Source organism: Planococcus citri, chromosome 5, assembly GCF_950023065.1.
Source record: "Planococcus citri chromosome 5, ihPlaCitr1.1, whole genome shotgun sequence".
NCBI classification, from domain to species: domain Eukaryota; kingdom Metazoa; phylum Arthropoda; class Insecta; order Hemiptera; family Pseudococcidae; genus Planococcus; species Planococcus citri.
The window spans coordinates 67,268,573-67,287,295 of NC_088681.1; the positions used below are offsets into that span (position 1 = coordinate 67,268,573).

The 18,723-nt window shown below is 37.8% G+C and overlaps 1 protein-coding gene across 1 annotated transcript in view; it reads right to left on the bottom strand.

Moving 5' to 3' along the window:
- LOC135847000 (uncharacterized) overlaps window positions 1-18,723 on the bottom strand; it is a 537,248-nt gene that overhangs the window by 148,400 nt on the left and 370,125 nt on the right. The window contains exons 5-6 of the mRNA XM_065366376.1: window positions 2,249-2,420; window positions 687-781 (exon numbers count right to left, since the gene is read on the bottom strand). Coding sequence (XP_065222448.1) covers window positions 687-781; window positions 2,249-2,420 — 267 coding nt within the window. The remainder of the gene's footprint in view (window positions 1-686; window positions 782-2,248; window positions 2,421-18,723) is intronic.

Sequence of the window (18,723 nt, forward strand, 5' to 3'; positions counted from 1 at the left end):
TGCTCTTTCGATCTATGTACCTATGTAAGATTTAAAAAATTTCGTGCAAGTCCTTTGTTGGAACGCAAAATCTGCGATTTCGGCTGACCAGTCAATCAAAATGGCCGTCATTTTGTGAGTTGGGCCATCTTTTTTTTCAAGTCAAGGGATAGAAATGTTCCTTAGGATTCCCCCATTAAGAAAAAAGTTGTCCCGGAGGATCAGCAGGGGTGTGCAATTGACCCTTATGCAGGCCCCTCGACTATATAAATACCTGCCAAAGTTTAGTTCATAATTTTCTAGTTCAATAATGTAAAATATTGTGTTTTATCCACTTTTAGCTCAAAATCGACTGATTTTCAAAATTCGTAAAAATTTAAAAAATGAGCTTACCCCCCCCCCCCCATTCTGACCGGAGGGATATTTTTGCAAATCCTTTCCGTGAAATTAGGAACGTTGAGCCAGGAATTTCCCACCAATTCGAAGAAAATTTCGATAATCAGGTTCATGTCACGTTTCATCCCTGTATAAGGTGATGGAAATAAATTCGAGACGTTCTGTCACTAGCTTCGATATTGAATACATAACTGCAGCTTAAGCCCACATCGAACGAATACCCACAAAAATCCGTACAGTCTCCCTCCCCACCACTTATGAATAAGCTATACTGATATATCTACTAATAAATCTATGCACCAATCACTCACCAGTACTTTCGCTATTGTGCACATCCGGACAAGCTTGATACCTAAGCAGCATTCTGGAATCATCGGTGCACGAGTCCGACTTCGAAACCGGTGTCCTGCAAAAAAAGAAAGAGAAAAAAACCATGAAACCCCCACTCTAAATAAAACTATCTTATGTCACCTTCTCATGCAGCCAAACGCAGTATAATCGAGGCACGACGCTATACGCGAAAATTTCCTTAAATTTAGCTCGCTCCACGATAAAAAAACGAGCGCAAAACGGCAATACCCTGGCAAAACATGGCGTTCTAACGCCAACGGATAGTGAAATATCTCTTAAGATAAGTAAGATACAACCAGAGAGACATAACAGATGGAAAACTACAGCGACACAGCAAAGTACCAACAGAAGAGAAGAAAAAAAAATACGCAGAAGAAGAGACCGGAGATGAAGGGGCGAAAAAAAAACGAGAAAAACGATGCAATAAAATGATTCATAAAACAACCCCCTTGAAAATAAAAGCAATAAAGAAATGGTACGCGAAGGCGTGAAAAATGCTCGGTTCACGTTTATCGTTTTTTCCTTATTAGTAAAAACGCTATCCGGCGTGTTTGGCGCGATCTTGGCTCAAAAGTCCATCTCTGTCATCCCCTTCGGCCCTCCCCCCAGAACCAGAAGCACATACGTCGTCGTCGTAGTCGCAACGCCTCAGAAATTTTCCCATCACTATATCGTACATTATACTATACTTACTACTCTATACTCATAGTGATGTATTTTACGCTATAAAAATCTGAATATTGCCGCAAAATCTGCAACCTTTTCACAGCCGAGTCGATACGTCGACCTACGCTGGCGTACGTGACCTCGTCGTAAATTAATTTTCTTATACACTCGTACGTTGATATCTCGTTCCAGACGATACTATAACGTACCTAGTAGGCTAGATTCGCTCGAGCTGACACGAAAATACACTTTTTCGAAGTGAAAAATATAGTCGAAAGAGAGAAAAAAAAGTCGTAATTTTCATTCGATCATCACCTATACCAACCTACGCCTTCTTGTTCGTGTCATTCCAAGTACCTGCTGCGATTCAATTCCATCAGTACACCTCGTATGACCAAATGAACAAACTAAACTGAAGCAAAGCACAAAAAAATCACCCCGATGCATTATCCATTTCGCTGGCAGCAAAGTACTCCATTTCAATCTATACTTACGCGATATTTCGATGAATTTTCCGAATGGACGTTTTAACAGGTTTAATGGATTTTAGCTCTCGGATTCATTTGGTTGCATAATGTATGTAGTATGAAAGAGAGATAGAGAGAGAGAAAATAGTCGTTGGAAACTGCGACATAGTTGCCTTTTTTCTATCTCCGTTTGACGATGTTTTGCCAAGATATTACCTATACTCGCGACATAAAATTCTACGTTCACGTCTCACGTCGTCTTTCGCATGCTTTGGTACGATTTTAAGTGAGCGAACGAAATCTTCGCTTTTGATCGTATGTATGTATATATGCTGAACAAGTCTAGTATGTACCTAACTACCTATAGTATCATTTTCCACGCTACTTACTTGCAATCGCCGGATCCTCGATTATAGGTGAATGTAAAAGGAGGTCCGCCTTTGAAAGGACACGTTATCGCCTTCGCATCCAATCGAAACATCGAGTATAACGGCGCATCTCCGGTTATCTTCTCACATAAAACGTCCAACGAGTCTTTAGAGTCTCGTGGAAAGCAGTAAGCTGGGAAAAAAAATACAACGTATCGTTAAACACCTGACGCAGACTGAAAAAGTACCAAGTATACAAATATGTACAAACAATAATCACTAAGATCGTAGAAAATTGAGGAAAAATGGTAAAAATGAGTAGGTACCTATTATTAATTTGCATAGGTAATGCAGAGATTGAATTTTGTCACCTGATCGTAAAGGTCGTTATTTGTTCGGGAATTATTTCAGACACAGATAGACCACACATTTATCGTAAAAACTTGCATTGGAAAACTTTTGCCTTCGTTTCATTTAGGCCAATTTGGTTCTCTTCTTCAACGTTGAAATTTCTTAAAATCACTGATTGAATTTAAGAAATGTTGAGATCAGAAAAATGTAGGTATGTATTTCTTTCATTAAAATAATAATGAAATTTCAGGGGTTTTCAAGTAAGCGAGTCAATACTATAAGTAATTTTGGTTAGTTTTTAAAATTTTTCGAAACTCCATTTCTTTTCAAACCTCAGCCCTACTTACTTCTTGAAGAGAGAGAGAAAAAAAAAACGTTGAAAATATCAATAGTGAATAATGTAAAAGTAGGTACCTGAAATTGTCAAGGCCTATTTGTACTTTTTCAAAGTTGCAAAAAAGCCTCGTTTCTTACTAAAAAATCGCCAAAAATTATGAGTTCTGGCAAAAAATTCCAAAAAGTTTAATTTTTATCGAAAAATACCAGGGTGACTAACAAAATCTGAAAACTAAAAAGAAGGACCTTGGAAGGACCTTTAGGAAGGAAATTTTCAAAATTGAAAATATACTGATACCCCCTCCCATTCATGTTCAAAAAATTGGAAAAAAAAACTTTAAACAAAAAGTTGATTAAGTAACAAAATATTTATCTGATTTTTTGCCTTTATATTAACGTTTGAAAAAATTAAAAATTGAGTTTTCATTTTTCGCTTGATTTTGATTAAGTAAATGACAGAACTATTTTTTTTTTTTTTTTTTTTTGGTGTTTGTAATTACTTGATTATTACACCCGTCGTATGGGATTTAAATCGAGTTGGTAAGGTCAATTGAAAATTCGAAAAAAAGAAGAACCTTCGGTCGAATAGAAAGACTTTTTCCTGACTTTTTTGAAAAAAAAGACCCATAGGCAAAAAGACAAATTTTTCCTGACCCTGGATTGGAAAGACTGTTTGACACCCTAAATACTCAAAAATTTATCTTTTTTGCCAAAAATTGACTCAAAATTGCCAAAAATAGAAAAAAGTTTCGCTTTTTTGACAATAAATGCGAAAACGTTTTTTTTATGCCAATAATTGTCCAAAAATCTTGCTTTCAGCAAATAATTACCAAAAAATCTCGCTCTTAAAGCAAAATTGCTAAAACAAAAAAAAGTTGCAAAACATGTAGTTCAACTTTTAAAACAGAAATTGAGAAAAACTATCATTTTTTTGCCAATAATTGCTCAAATGCCTTGCATTTGGCTGAAATTATCAAAATTTCTTCTTTTTATCGGAATATTCTCGCTTTTTAGTAAAATTATTACCCAGTTTCTATTCCCTCCCCTCCCGCCCCCCTTCAAAATGCCCAAAAATCTAGATTTTTTTGGTCAAAATTTGGCAAATAGTGGGTACCTAATTACTTTTTGTCAATTATTCCTGAAAAGTTCTGCTTTTTGCAAAAATTGTCCAGTCTTGCATTTTGCTGACTTATTCTCAAAAATTCTCGGTTTTTTAGCCGAAAATTCATTTTTCAATTTAGAAAACCCTGCCTTTTGCAGAAATTATTGTCGAAGTTTCGTTTTTTATGAAGAATAGCAAAAAAGCCTACCTTTTGCATAAATTGCCTAAAATTTTTGTGTTTTTTTTTGCCAAAAATTGCTAAAAATTGTGTTATATTTTGCATCCAAAAACGCTCACTGTTTTCCAAAAATTGTTCTAATGTGTCGTTTTTTCGCCAGAAATTGCTAAAAACCCCTAAAATATTTTTTTCTTTGCCAAAAAGTAGCAATACTTATATTTCAAATAGGTATTATCTTCTTCGATAAAAATTTAGCAAAAAGTGCTTTCTTGGCAGTAATTTGCCAAGAAATCCTGCTTTTTGCTAAAATCGTACAAGTTTCTATGAAGTTTTATTTTTAGATTTTGACTGAAAACAAAAAGTTTTGGTTTTTTTGGGATTTCTTTTCATGGATTGAAGTGTTTTGTTCACCGATCACGTTTTGTGACTTTTTTGGTCATACTTTGGTCAATTTTTCAAGATTTTTGGGTTAGGTACCGAAGTTGTATTTTTTTCATTAAAATTGAAGTCGCTTTTTTTTCGAATAATAAATTTTGCAAAGCTTTTGCCCTCATTGCTTCGCTTCAGTCGTTTAAGATACTTTGGATGAATTGCATCGATTGAGTTCAAATTTTTCATGTCTTATTTTCTCATGCAGTGCCACCAAACTAAGGAGGGAGGGGGGGGGGGCAAAACACCAAAAAAATTTCCCACCAATTAGAAATAAGGGCTACCTCAGGGTACTCCGAAATAACACTTTATCTTAGTTCGTTCACAATGAACATGAAATTTTACTGCACCACAATCGAACACGAAAACGCAACAACTGATCATTTGACAATTATCTAAGTATGAATTAACCCAAAAAACGCGAAAATATCAAAAAAATCACACGTAAACGACACAGCACGAAATGAAACGAAAGCCGAAAGACGACTACTGCTAATAAAAACTACGAAATCGAGCCTACCTATAGACCTACAATGAATGATGATACTCCAAGCGATAAGAATGAGATAAGAAACGACCGGCTGCGAAAGGTGTTTTATTCAGGTACAAGTTACACGTAAACGCATCGATAGCGATGCATTTATCTAGCATGAGTCACACACCGACACCAGAATTTTTTTCGTTCGTCTTTTTGCATATTTTCTGATAGTTTAGGTTTTTAGAGAAATCATATTTTTATGCTGATGTTCCCAGTGTTCCAACCAACCACCTTTAAAAAACCTGTTCGGTGGGGGGGGGGGGGGGGGTGAGGAGGTAATGTTTTCAAAACCATCAACGCAACGGTAAATTCGTCTATCAAATAATCCACGAACTTTTACAGGATTTTTATGGACCTTGGATGAAGGGAAGAGGATCAGAATGGCTGTAATTTCTCAAGATCGAAATTCAGGAGAACCAATTTCCCAAACAATATCTCAACGTGGAGGTGGGGTGATAAAAATCTAAAACCACTTTTTTTCAAAATAATACCAGAAAACAATCTTATTTTTTAAGTTTTTTAAAATGTTCAATCGCGAAAATTTTCCAATTCTTGAATCACTGTCCAATATTACTACATTTCGGAAAACATAAGGGATATAATAAACTTCGGCGTACGCACATTTTCTCAGTTAGTAGGTCATAAATACATTATTCGAGTTTCTTTACCGACTACCGAGTTGGTCAGAAGCAAGATACAGAAGACGGGAAGGAGGAAATACGAGACGATGACGATGGTAATTTGGCGCAAATATAGCACAACGGACGCGGACGCCCCGCACAGACAAAGAGCTCGAATGAGAGAAGAACGACGCGAGCGAGTATATAGCCATGAGAAGAAGACCACCATAGTGACGTCGATGGTGAGGATGGTAGGTGAAGGGACAGATTTTGAGAAACCCTAAAGCGGCCTTATCATCGTTTCATAATTAAGCGAAAACATCAAAAGGATTTAACTCTCCGGCTTTCGGATACCTGCCGGTGCTTTGCAGCTCGCAACCGCTGCCAGATAGAGAGAAAGCGCCGCCGCCGCTACGATTAGAGGCGCAGAAAGAACCGCAGTCCAGTTCAGAAGACGACGTGGTCCTGGTCCACGTCCACCGATGATGCTGCTGCTGTTCTGTTGTTGGCGACCACTACAATACGCTATTAGCAGGGTGCTGCCGATGCCGATGCCGATGCCGTCGTCGACAAAGATGAGGATCGAGGATGGGTAAAGCACTGCGTCGCCTTGCCCCCTTGTGCGACTCTGTTTGGCGTATATTCGAGTAAAAAAGAAAGAAATACTCATTAAAGCATACTTGCTATATTTACACGTTATGATACACATTCGGATGATAGTGGACTGTTAGAGAGATAAGGGAATTTATACATACGAGGAGAAATGGTAACTAAACCGATAGAGAGCGTGAATATTATCTAAACAAAGCTCCCCCAGGAAGACCAGGGGTCTTAAGAAATAAATATAAATAAATTATATACATTCGAGTAGTACTTAAACTATACAACGAGAAATTACGATTACGTATGATATTTACATTCGAGCGAGTAGAAAAAAAACAAAAAACAATTTAAAAATTAACGAGTGAATAAAATGCAATAATTTACATGAAAAGGAACAATTATTTACATTATTCGAACATCCAAAACGAGTTTAAAATTATTCGAACGTTATTCTCCAGCGATTTTCGTTTCGACTGGAAGTTTGACCAATTCCTGGACACCTCGTTGGAAAATCGATCCTTTGGCCTTAACGGAGACCTTTCGTAGGTGGCCTTTGGCATCAGGTTTGCCATCCATGATTCTTCCGAGGGGCCATGAACATGGCGACGAATTTTCTTTCAATATGACGATATCACCGATTGAAAGATTCGGTTCGGCTTTTTTCCATTTTGAGCGAGTCTGAAGTTTGGCAAGATAGCTCGATTTCAGATTATGCCAGAATGACTCGATAATCTGACGTTGAAGCGTCAATCTTTCGCCCAATGTAATATCGAATGGGCTAGGATCGTCCTTTTCGAGCAAACTTGAACCAATCAGGAAATGAGATGGAGTGAGGACATCGATCTCCTCAACATCGGTCGAATTACGAGAGGCATATAATGGTCGAGAGTTGAGGATTGCCTCAACTGCGGTGAGAACTGTTCGGAATTCTTCTTCAGTTTGAACAGCTCCTTTCGTCGCAGCTAGTAGATGCTTTTTCCCAGCTTTGACCGCAGCTTCCCAGACTCCACCTTGGTGTGGAGTTCTAGGAGAAATAAATTTCCATTCGAGTGCGAGTTCGGGATTATTTTTCTCGAGATCGTTCTTAGCACCAACGAAATTCGTTCCGTTATCGGAGTACATTATCGCAGGAGTACCTCGGCGATTCCGGAAGCGTTGAAAAGCGGCTAAAAACGCAGTCGTCGAGAGATCGGACACAGGTTCGATGAATACAGCGCGAGTCACCAAGCAAACGAAGAACGCAGCATAACATTTGATGTACTTTGGTGTTCGATGATTAGTACATCTGATCGTGAAAGGACCGCCGTAATCGACACTGGCATTGGTAAACGGACGAGCGATGGTTAAGCGTTCAGTAGGCAAATCACCCATGATTTGGCTAACTGTCTGAGCTTTCATTCGAGTACACCAGACGCAATTATCGATGGTGTTTTTCACTAGTCGCCGAACTCCAGTAACTATCCAGTAGCGACTGAGTATGAATGATCGAGTAAACGATTGTGATGCGTGGTAATATTTTTCGTGAATATGTCGAGCGAGTAGTTTGGCGTACTCGGACTGTCCGTGTAAGATGATCGGGTGCTTTACATCGTAAGAGAAGCGACTATTTCGAAGCCTTCCTCCTACCCGGAGTACTCCAAACTGATCGAGAAAAGGACTTATCGAAGCGAGCGTGTTACGAGATTTCAAAGGTACTTGATTCTGGATTGATTCGATTTCGTTCTTGAACCAAGTAAGCTGAGAAATTCGAGCGATGACGTAAATCGGTAATCGTGGATCTTCGAACATGATCTTTGAAATTCGCAATTGGTAACGAGATAATCGAGCGTAGAATGTTACAAACAATCGAACCATTCGAATCAGCTTTTCGTACGATGAATATTCGCTGATGAATGCTTCTGTAGTTGCTTGACATAACAGCAATACAGTTCGACGTTTTTCAGGTGGTTCGGGTAAACTAATTTCAACTTTCGGAGTATCTTCGGTTTGTAACCAACTAGGTCCTTGGAGCCAAAGTTGATTATCAATGAGCGAGTCGATAGATACACCGCGAGTGACCAAATCAGCTGGATTTTCTTTCGTGTTCACATAACTCCATTGAGAATATGGTATAATCGCGTTGACGTGTTCGATACGATTACGTACGAAGGTATCGAATCGAGATGCTGGACCTTTCAGCCAAGCGAGTGCAACTTGAGAATCGGAGTAGACTCGTGACTTCGAGACGTCGTATTTCAGCATTTTGGAGATATTCGAGAGTAGATTAACAAGCAGTACAGCACCGAGTAATTCGAGTCGATGAACTTTGAGCTCTTTTATCGGTGTGACTTTCGATTTTGAGGCAACGAGCGAGACCGAGATTGATGATGAAGAATACGATTTGATGTAGACGACAGCACCGTAAGCTTTTTCACTTGCATCACTGAATCCAATTAATTCGAAGCGATCAGGAGCAAATGTCGAGTAAGCGCGAGGTATTTGAATAGAAAACAGCTTTTCAAGGTCTTGGTAGTATTCTCGAAAACTTTTTTCAATTTTGTGAGGAATTTGGTCATCCCACGCCAAATCTTGCCGCCATATTTCTTGAAGCAAGATTTTACCTCGAATCAATATGGGGTTTACGAGACCGAGCGGATCGAAGATGCTGGCAATTAACGATGATACCACTCGTTTGGTAAGAGTGACTTTCGAAATATCCACCGTTTGATGGTGAACACGCAGCACATCTTCGTTCGGGTACCATTGAAGACCAAGTATTTTTGCAACACCGTCAGAGCCAAACGACACTGGTTTCAATTCTTCAACGAGTTCAGGAGCGAGCGAGGCGAGAAATTCAGTCGAGTTCGAGACGTATTTACGCAAAGGAAATTGAGCTTTCATAAGCGCGTTGTGAATTTTTTGCGCTTTAACGATAGCTGCTTGAACGTTTTCTGCACCAGATAGAATATCGTCCATGTAGGTCATTTCCTTTATCGCTTCTTTCACTTCGGGTTCATCTTCGGGTACTTCTGTGTCAGCTACTTCGTTGACACAGGCAGTAGAATCGGCAGCGGCTGGACCTGTTCCGTATGTCACAGTTGTGAGCTCGAATACTTCGACAGGTTGATCGAGATCGAAACGCCATAAGATAGATTGAAATCGACAATCATCTTCGTTCATGCCAATACAACGATACATCATCTTGATGTCAGCAGAAAAAGCGATTAGGAAAATTCTCCATCGAATGAGAATATCGAATAGAAACGATTGACGAATCGGACCGTTCAGCAAGATATCGTTCAGAGAAAGACCAGATTTGTTTTTGGCAGAAGCGTTAAATACTACACGCAACTTCGTAGTCGAGCTGTCTTCGCGTAATACGGGTAAGTGCGGAATGTAGTATCGCTGAACTGCATCTGGATCTTTAACGAGACGCATGTGACCGAGATTGAGATATTCGCGCATGAATTCGGTATATCGAGGTCGAAGTGGCGATTTCTCGTACTTCAGTAGGGCGCTGAGAGCTTGAGGGTACGTGTTAGCGAGTTTCTCAGTTGAATCCTTGAAAGGTAATCGAACTTGGAATCTGCCATCGGGTAATCGAATTCGTGTGCTTTGGAAGTGGTTTTCCCAAAGCTCATGTTCGCTGAGAGTAATTTTGGGAGGATTAACTTCTTCAATTTCCCAAAATTTAGCAAGTACATCGTGCGTTGTTGTACTAAGCAAACAGCATTTTCGTTCGAGAGGTGGAACTTTGACAGCTCCGATCGTGAGCCAACCGAAGAGCGATTCTTCGAATGCGAGATCACCGACGAACTTCTTGTTGCCAGTCATGATACGACTGACGTATTCAGCACCGATGAGAATGTCAACGTGGCTGGTTTCGAGTTCCGAATCGGCAAGAGCGAGGTCTGGTTCGAGCGTGGCAACGTGTCGTTGCATTTTCGAGTCGATCGTGTAAGGTAATGAGCCAATAAGTTCAGCATCGATTTTCAGCTGAGCTTTATTGAAACGAGATTTCACTGTAAACGAAACAACGTAGCTTGTATGTACCGTTTGAGATGAAATACCTTCGAGACTATAGGCAGATGGGCGTTTAACGAGATGGTGTTTGTTCACAAACGCTTCGGTAACGAGATTGACTTGTGAACACGAGTCGATTAAGGCACGAGCGAGTACAAATTTTTTGCCAATTTGCACTTTGATGACAGCAGAAGGCAGAAGTACGTCTTTACCAGAACGAATCGCTACTACTGCTTTGGTCTGGTCATCGGATTTCGGGTCAGGTTCGGGCTTCGATTCGGGATGCAGCATAGTGTGATGATTCTTTTCGCACTTGCGGCATTTCGAGGAACGACAAACGTTGCTAGTGTGCCCAGGACGCAAGCAATTTTTGCACAATTTTTTCGAGGTAACGTACAGTTCGCGATCTGTCACGTTCTTTGCCTGAAATTTCGGACATTGGGAGAGGTAATGAGCTTCTCCGCAGTCAAAACATTTCAGCACAGTCGAGGGAGTTCGTTGAGTAGTCTGCGGCGAAGTACTGGAAGGACTCGAGACTGCCAACGTAGATTTTGTCTTCTTCGAAGAGCCGTTTGTTTTTTCTGGTGTCGCTTTCGAGGTAGAAGACATCAGATTGGCTGTTTCGTAAGCAAAACAACGAGCGCTGAGAAATTTATCGAGTGAGTCAAATGATGGATACGCGGAATAGTCTAAATTGCTGTTTTCCCAGTCTATTCGAAGTTTTTCGGGTAGTTTTCGAACAGTGATGAACGTTATGAGAGGAGACATCTTCGCAACATCGATATCGCAGGTTTGCAAACCTCTGATGAGTGCTCGAATTTTACTGATCGAATCGCGTAACGTGGATGACGTAATTGACGGCATATCGAGTAGTTTACCGAAATGAGCAGCAATAATGGCTCGAACGTTGAAATATTCGGTCAATACCGCTTGGTATGCGAGTTCGTACATACCTTCTTTCACTGGTGTCTCCTTGAGGAGGTATTCGGCATCCTTGATGAGAGCACCTTTGAGGAAGAAGAGTTTATGCACTGGTTGCAGCATATCGTTCGAATGAACCAATGCTACGTACATCGAATGCCATTCAGTGAAATTGGTAATATCACCATCGAATTTAGGCACTTTGATGTCTGGTAGTTTAGCGAGCGGGTTTCCGAGCATATTTTCACCAATGAATGACGAATCCATGGATTTACGAGCTTTAGCCATTTGCTGAGCAGCTTGATCAGCTTTGTTGATGCGAGCTGCCATTGCACTCAACAAACCTTTGGCTTCGTTGAATTTCTTTCGAGAATCGTTGTAGGGTTTCACAACTTCATCTTCAGCCTTTTCCAGCTCTTTGGCATCTTTGTAGGCCTTAGGATCGAGTAGGTCGAGAATTTGCTGGTCTAGAGCTTCTAATTTTCTAAGCTGTTTCAACCACGAATCGAGTATAGCACCAATTTGATGAACTAAATCTTGCGATGGTTGTTCATTCAATTTAGCTAGTGCATCAGCTTGATCATAGTTCAGATTTTTGGTCAGCAGTCGTTTGTTACGTGTACACTGATCATAAGTCAGATCTCCGAAATCTTCATCATCAGATGGCATGATGAATAATTCTAATGATCAAGGCGAGTCGAGAATACGAGGTGACGAGAATATTTACGTGTTTTCTGTGTTGATAACAGCAGAAACTCCGAGGAACGAGATGCGTGAGCCTTTTACGGAGTAGGCGCGGCGAGGGGTACGTTTCAGTACGTGATAACACAGAGTACTGGCTTCGTACGGCGATTTCCGAGTCGAGACGATGAGAAACGAGCGTTGCTGCTGCTGATACGAGGTCCGGGGTGCGGAGAGACGAGCGTGTGTGTAGCAGGAACGTTGATAGGCGAGGTAGGACGAGGTACGATGATTTTCGGCGAGCTGGCGGGTGCGGCGAGCGGGGTTCGAACGTATTGGCGTTGAGAAACAATGTAACAGCACCGGATTGTCGAAGCTTGCTGCTTTTTGGTTTTTTCCACACTTTTGCAGCAGAAATTCACAGCCTTTTTCAGCACAACGAAGTAAATTACGATGAAAGACTTACAGGTTGATTCGAATGAAGCTGGAACGAGTTGAATTCGAGTTGGTTTCGGGTAGATTTTCCTTGACAGGAACACAGGAGCGAGTAAACGAGGTGACGAGGTGAAAACTTTTGTTTTCCGAGAGATGTTCGAGATCAATTAAAACACATACGCGATTGCACTTTAATTGATTTAAACGAGAGAAACGAGTGATTAATAATCGAGTTAACTGATATTCAGGTCGGAAGGACCATTTGTTTGGCGTATATTCGAGTAAAAAAGAAAGAAATACTCATTAAAGCATACTTGCTATATTTACACGTTATGATACACATTCGGATGATAGTGGACTGTTAGAGAGATAAGGGAATTTATACATACGAGGAGAAATGGTAACTAAACCGATAGAGAGCGTGAATATTATCTAAACAGACTCTCTCTATTGTGGTCGTGTGCCGATGTGTATGTGTGTGGCGTTTTCCAACACGAATTTTCAGCTCGTTCGCCGAGTCATTAGGTAATCTGTTTACCAAGTTGACCGGTTAGCGTATTAAAAGCTCGGCTTTTAACTTATCCCGGCGGCGAAAGTTTTAAAGCTTTTATACTACGTAACGTGTATACTATGGCATGACGTCGAATTGATTTTCGGCAGCGAGGTTTTCGCGAATGCTGCTTCTTTGCTGTGCGGATGCAGAGAGAATGCGAAGAAAAGCAGGATGTATCGAGTCGATGGTGATGACGATCAAGACCTAAAAAGAAGTGTATGCTACATTGGTATTGTTTTGTTGGGGAACCTTCGCACATGAAGCTCCTACAAATGGAAAAACCCATGAAAAAAGGGCAAAAAATCAAAGTAGATGACAAACTTCTAGAAATTATCCATCCAATTTAGGTATCCGGAAATTCTTTATTTTATTTTATTTTTTTTAGATGAAACCTACATAGGTAAGTTGAACTTTTTCATCTTTCGAGGGTGGAAAGGAGGAGGGGGTAAGGAGGACATGCTATGTTTCAAATGTTCTAATTTGGGAGAAAAGATGGGTTGAACTTATTCAAGTCAGAATTTTTTGTGGTCAAATGATTCTATTTTCAAAGCGAAGCAAAGAAATGAAAAAAATCAATATTCTGAAAAAAGAGAATAACTAAATGAAAAATTACAAAGTTTAATTGAAAAAATAAAAATAAAAATAAAATAAAATAAAATAGAACTTTATTAGAAATGTTGGAAAAAAAACTTCCAGGGATTGTACTCAAATTTTTCTCAAAAAAAAGTAACTTTAGTAACCAAAACAGCTGGAAAAAGTAACCAGAAAAATCACCAAAATTCAAATAGAAACCATTTATCAACACTTCGAAAGTAAACTGGGTGAAAATGGAAAAAATAAATCATGAAAAAAATATCAGGTTCTAAAAACGAAAAAACTTGCAAAATTAAAAGATGGGGGGGGGGGGAGAATTCTACCAAAATAGTGAGGAACTAAATTTAATCTTATCCAAAATCATTTCGAAAAATTAAACACAAAAATACCAGTTCTAGGTAAAATTGCAGAAATTTTGACACGAGCGAGCAATTGATGAAAAAATTATTCGAGTGTTGAGAAAGAATGAACAATAATTGGAAAAAATTCCATAAAAAATAATGAGAATCATTATGGAACAGAAAACTCATTAAAATCAATGGTAAAGGGCGGGGGAGGCAAGCTTTTGTAATTCAAATTCGAGAAAAATAGCGATTTGTAAAAATCATTTTAAAAATTCGAATATAAAGAAAATACACAGTGCTTTAGAAATCAAAAAAATTCTCAAATTCGCGAGAAAAGACATCAAAACTTGACGAAAATTGACACAATGAATTTCCAAAAAAAAAAAAAAATGCAACAAAAATATTGAAATTGAGAGAAAATAACCGAAACAGGAAGCAGAAGAATGATCAAGACCCAGAGAGGAGAAAAATTAGTCAAAGAATAATGTGGAGAAACATCAAAAATCATATAAGGCCCTAAGCATAAAACTCAAGAACGAAATTCAACATAACAGCAATAAAATGTAAGAAAAAACATATTGAACATTTTCTGAAATAAAAAAAAAAAATCATGTTAACTCATGACAAAATTGCGGAAACTTCACAAAAATTTAGGCACAAGAGAAAACACGAAAATTCGGGGAAAATTGCCGAAAAATTGGAATATAGAATCTACGAGAATTTAAACGAATGAAACGTGAAAAAAATCAAGAAAGCCCCAAAAAAATTCAAAATAAAAACATGGAGTCCAAAAAAACCTCTCAAAAACTCAAAAAAAACTGTAAAAAGGGGTTTCGTCAAAATCAAGAACAAAAATTTAGTCAGAAAAACGAAACGATAAAATTCAAATCAGAATCGTGGAAGGGATGAAAATGGAAAACTCTCGAAAAAATCACTTGAGGAAAAATCACTAAAAATTCAGAACAAAGAACTCGCGAAAATCAAAAGTACAAATACGAATTCGGAAAAAATCGTCAAAATTTTGAAGAAAAATCATCGATAAATTTAAAGCCAAACTCAAGAAGATACCACAGAAAAAAATAATTTCAACTTGAAAAACAATTGAAGAGTGATATTCCAAAACTCGCTTTGTCCATTTTCACAACTTTTCAGGAGAGAGGAAAAACAGTTTCCCTTTAAACGGGTAAATTGGCTTTTTAGGCGAGTTTAGCACTTTATTTGGGCGGATTTATGATGTAGGAGTGTAGGTATACATTTCATCCACTAAATACTGCTGACAAAAATTTCAATAAAAATGGACAAAGCGCGTTTTGGAACATTATTTTTTTTTTTAATTTTTAGTGAATTGGCTATTTAGGTAAGTTTAACACCTCATTTTGGTAGGTTGATGATGTAGGAATGTGAGTTAATACTTCATCTACCAAGTACCACTGAAAACCCAACTTTGATAAAAATGGACAAAGCGAGTTTTGGAATATCACTCTTCATTGTTTAAAAAGAGAGGGAATCATGAAGATCTTGCCTATAACTAGGAGGGAAGAGGAAAGGAGAGAGCGATCAACAAATGAAAGATATTTAGACTCAGAAATGAAAAAATTCACCTTAAAAAGTGAAAATGAAAAAATAACAAACTCATCGAATCATGAAGAAGTCCCCCCTCCCTCTTCCCTTGAAAAATAATCAAAATTTAAAGGAAATCGTAACTTTTGGAAGAAGAAAAATCACAATTCCACAAAAACGTTATCTAAAAAATTACTAGTATTTTTTAAAGCACGAGACTAGAAAAAAAATTGTTGACATTTTTAATAAATTCAGTCAAAATTCAGGCAAAAAAATGACCATGTTTAGAAAAAAAACTAATTGAAATTTGAAAAATACATCAAAACTGGAGAATTTTGACAAAATTTGAAAAGAAAAAAAGTGGAAATTCCAGAAAAATGATCGAAAAATGAAAAAAAAAAGAATTTCTTACGAAAATACAAAAAAAAATAATAATATACGTCAAACGTCAAAACTGAGGAAAAACTACAAAAATCCACAAAAAAAAACACCAAATCGGGGATATTTGAGCAATAATAAAAACATACAAGCCCAAGGGAAAATTTTTATGAAAAAATCACAAGAACTCGAAGTGATAAGATTCAACAAAAATGCACCAAAAACTAACGAGAAATTCCAAAATAATGAATGAGTAATACCTACTTGTTAAAATTAAGAAAAAATTGGAAAAATTTCAAAAGAAAACCCGCCAAATGGAAAAATAAAATTCAAAACGCTGAAAAAGCAGTAAGAACATTTTTCTTCAAGAATTTTGGTTATAAATTTTGAAAAAATAAGGGAATTAATGGTGAAAAAACTGGGAAAAAGTAACTTTTAGTAACGAAAATTTTAGAAAGTAACCAAAAGTTACTACATATAAGTAACTTTAGTAACTTGGTTATTTAGAAAGTAACCGAGTACAATCCCTAAAGTTCTAACGGTTCTGCAAAAAGAAAAAAACAAGACTTTTTAAGTACGTAATTTCACCAAGAAAAAGTCAAGACCACTTGGGTAATTTTGGCAAAAAGAAAACCAGGCTTTTCAGAACCCATTTTGGATGTTTAGACATCTATTTCCACACGATTTCGGCAAAAATTACTCTTTCTTGACATTTGACAATTAAATAGGACTTACTTGGGAGTTTTGAAAAAAAAAAACTTCTTATAGTAACATATTAGACTGTGTTTTGAGAATTGCTAAATTTTAGTCATTCAGCATTTTTGAAAACTTGAATAATAAGTTGATCGAAGGTATATGTTGCCTACTCTGGCATTATTTTGAAAAAAAAAAAAAAGGTTTAGTAAATTGCGAGCTCTACAGAATCCCTTTCGAAACCTAAAATACTGGGTCCGCCAACGAAGTGTATCACATTTGTTTTTCAAATAAATCGGCAACACTGATAGCTACAATGCTGGTAAACACATCATTTGATAGCCAAAACTGCACATTTTTTTTTTTTGGTAAAAATTTCATTTCTGCTGATTCACTTGTAAGGATGCCTGAATGGAATGAACAACATTACAGTCATTACATACAGAATGGCTAAAAAGTTTGTTCCAATTTTCACATTTCAAAAAGTTTTAGTTTTTTGCCAAAAAATCAAAAACTAAGCATCCTAGAAAAAAACTAACGGCATCATGTCGATTGGAAATTTAATTCTCTACAATTTTCCTCGACTTCATTTTTTCGTAGGACGCTTCGTTTCTCCTCCAGATCGATTTTTATGAGCTCAGTTTTCAAATTTTTAAAAAGTTCATTTCAAAAAGTTTTAGTTTTTTGCCAAAAAATCAAAAACTAAGCATCCTAGAAAAAAACTAACGACACTAGGTCGATTGAAAATTTAATTCTCTACAATTTTCCTCGACTTCATTTTTTTGTAGAGTGCTTTGTTCCGCCTCCAGACCGACTTTTATGAAACAAAGTTTGCAAATTTTTGAAATGAACTTTTGCAAGCTGCGTTACATAAAAATCGGTCTGGAGGCGGAAAAAAGCACTCTACGGAAAAATGAAGTCGAGGAAACTTGTAGAGAATTAAATTTCCAATCAACATAATGACGTTAGTTTTTTTCTAGGATGCTTAGTTTTTGATTTTTTGGCAAAAAACTAAAACTTTTTGCAATAAACTTTTGAAAAATTTTGCAAAATAAGCTCTTTTGTTAATTCCATTCAGGCATCGTTACAAGTGAATCAGCAGAAATGAAATTTTTACCATAAAAAATGTGCAGTTTTGGCTATCAAATGATGCGTTTACCAGCGTTGTAGCTATCAGTGTTGCCGATTTATTTGAAAAACAAAATAATGTGATACACTTCGTTGGCGGACCCTGTACAAAATGTTATATTTTGATTCGATTGTCTAAATGTCTGGCGTGATAAGTAGGTATAGCGAGGTACTGGTACAGGTACATATTAGGAAAACCTGACTTTTACAGAGAACGAACCACGACGACGTATGCTCTGCAATGTAGATAAACAGATAAATTCGTAATTTCATCATAGTTTCACGAAGAGACGATGGAGCTGAGACGAGGAGGTTATGTACGTAAAGAAAATTAAATATCTTTCATAAAAACATATTTTTATCGGTTTCGAAGTCTCGTACCACGTACCTCATCTCGCAATATTTGCTTCATAAACTTCATAAAGTTGATTCGTTGTTGGCGAACGAGATGAAAAACCCCAGTCTGGCGAAGATGGGAGGGGGACGAGGTTGTTGATCGAAAAACAAAATCTGCCAATACGTAACCTCGGTTTAAAGGTTTATTGTACGTATTATATAGAGGGATATGTAGGTATGTGTTGAGATACAGAAAACAGTATGGAAAGAACCCTTGTTTAGGGATAGGAAGAAGGAGATATGTAGGTGATGGGTGAGAGTAAATTGAGTTAATTTGAGGATTCCACGAAGCGCGGCGTGTAATAACAAAGTAATTTGTTTGGATTGAGGAAAACCGATGATAAAATACGCGAACGTGGAGCATATCCGGGGCGAGGGCGGGGGCAGGGGGCATGTTTGTATAGTTGTAAGTTGGGTATTTGAGAATATATAAAATAGGATGTGTGGTAGACTATGACGATGACGGTAAGGAAACGTGTGTTGAGCTGTGTTATGTACGATTTCGAGACGTCGAAGTACATGCTTGAGGTAGAGGAGAACGAAGGGGAGGGGAGTGATAAAAGTTCGAAAGCAGCGCAAATATACGTACAAGGTGAATTGGTATGGGTACTTAATTGATTCATTTTGTACAAAATTATTCGTCGTGTTCGAATT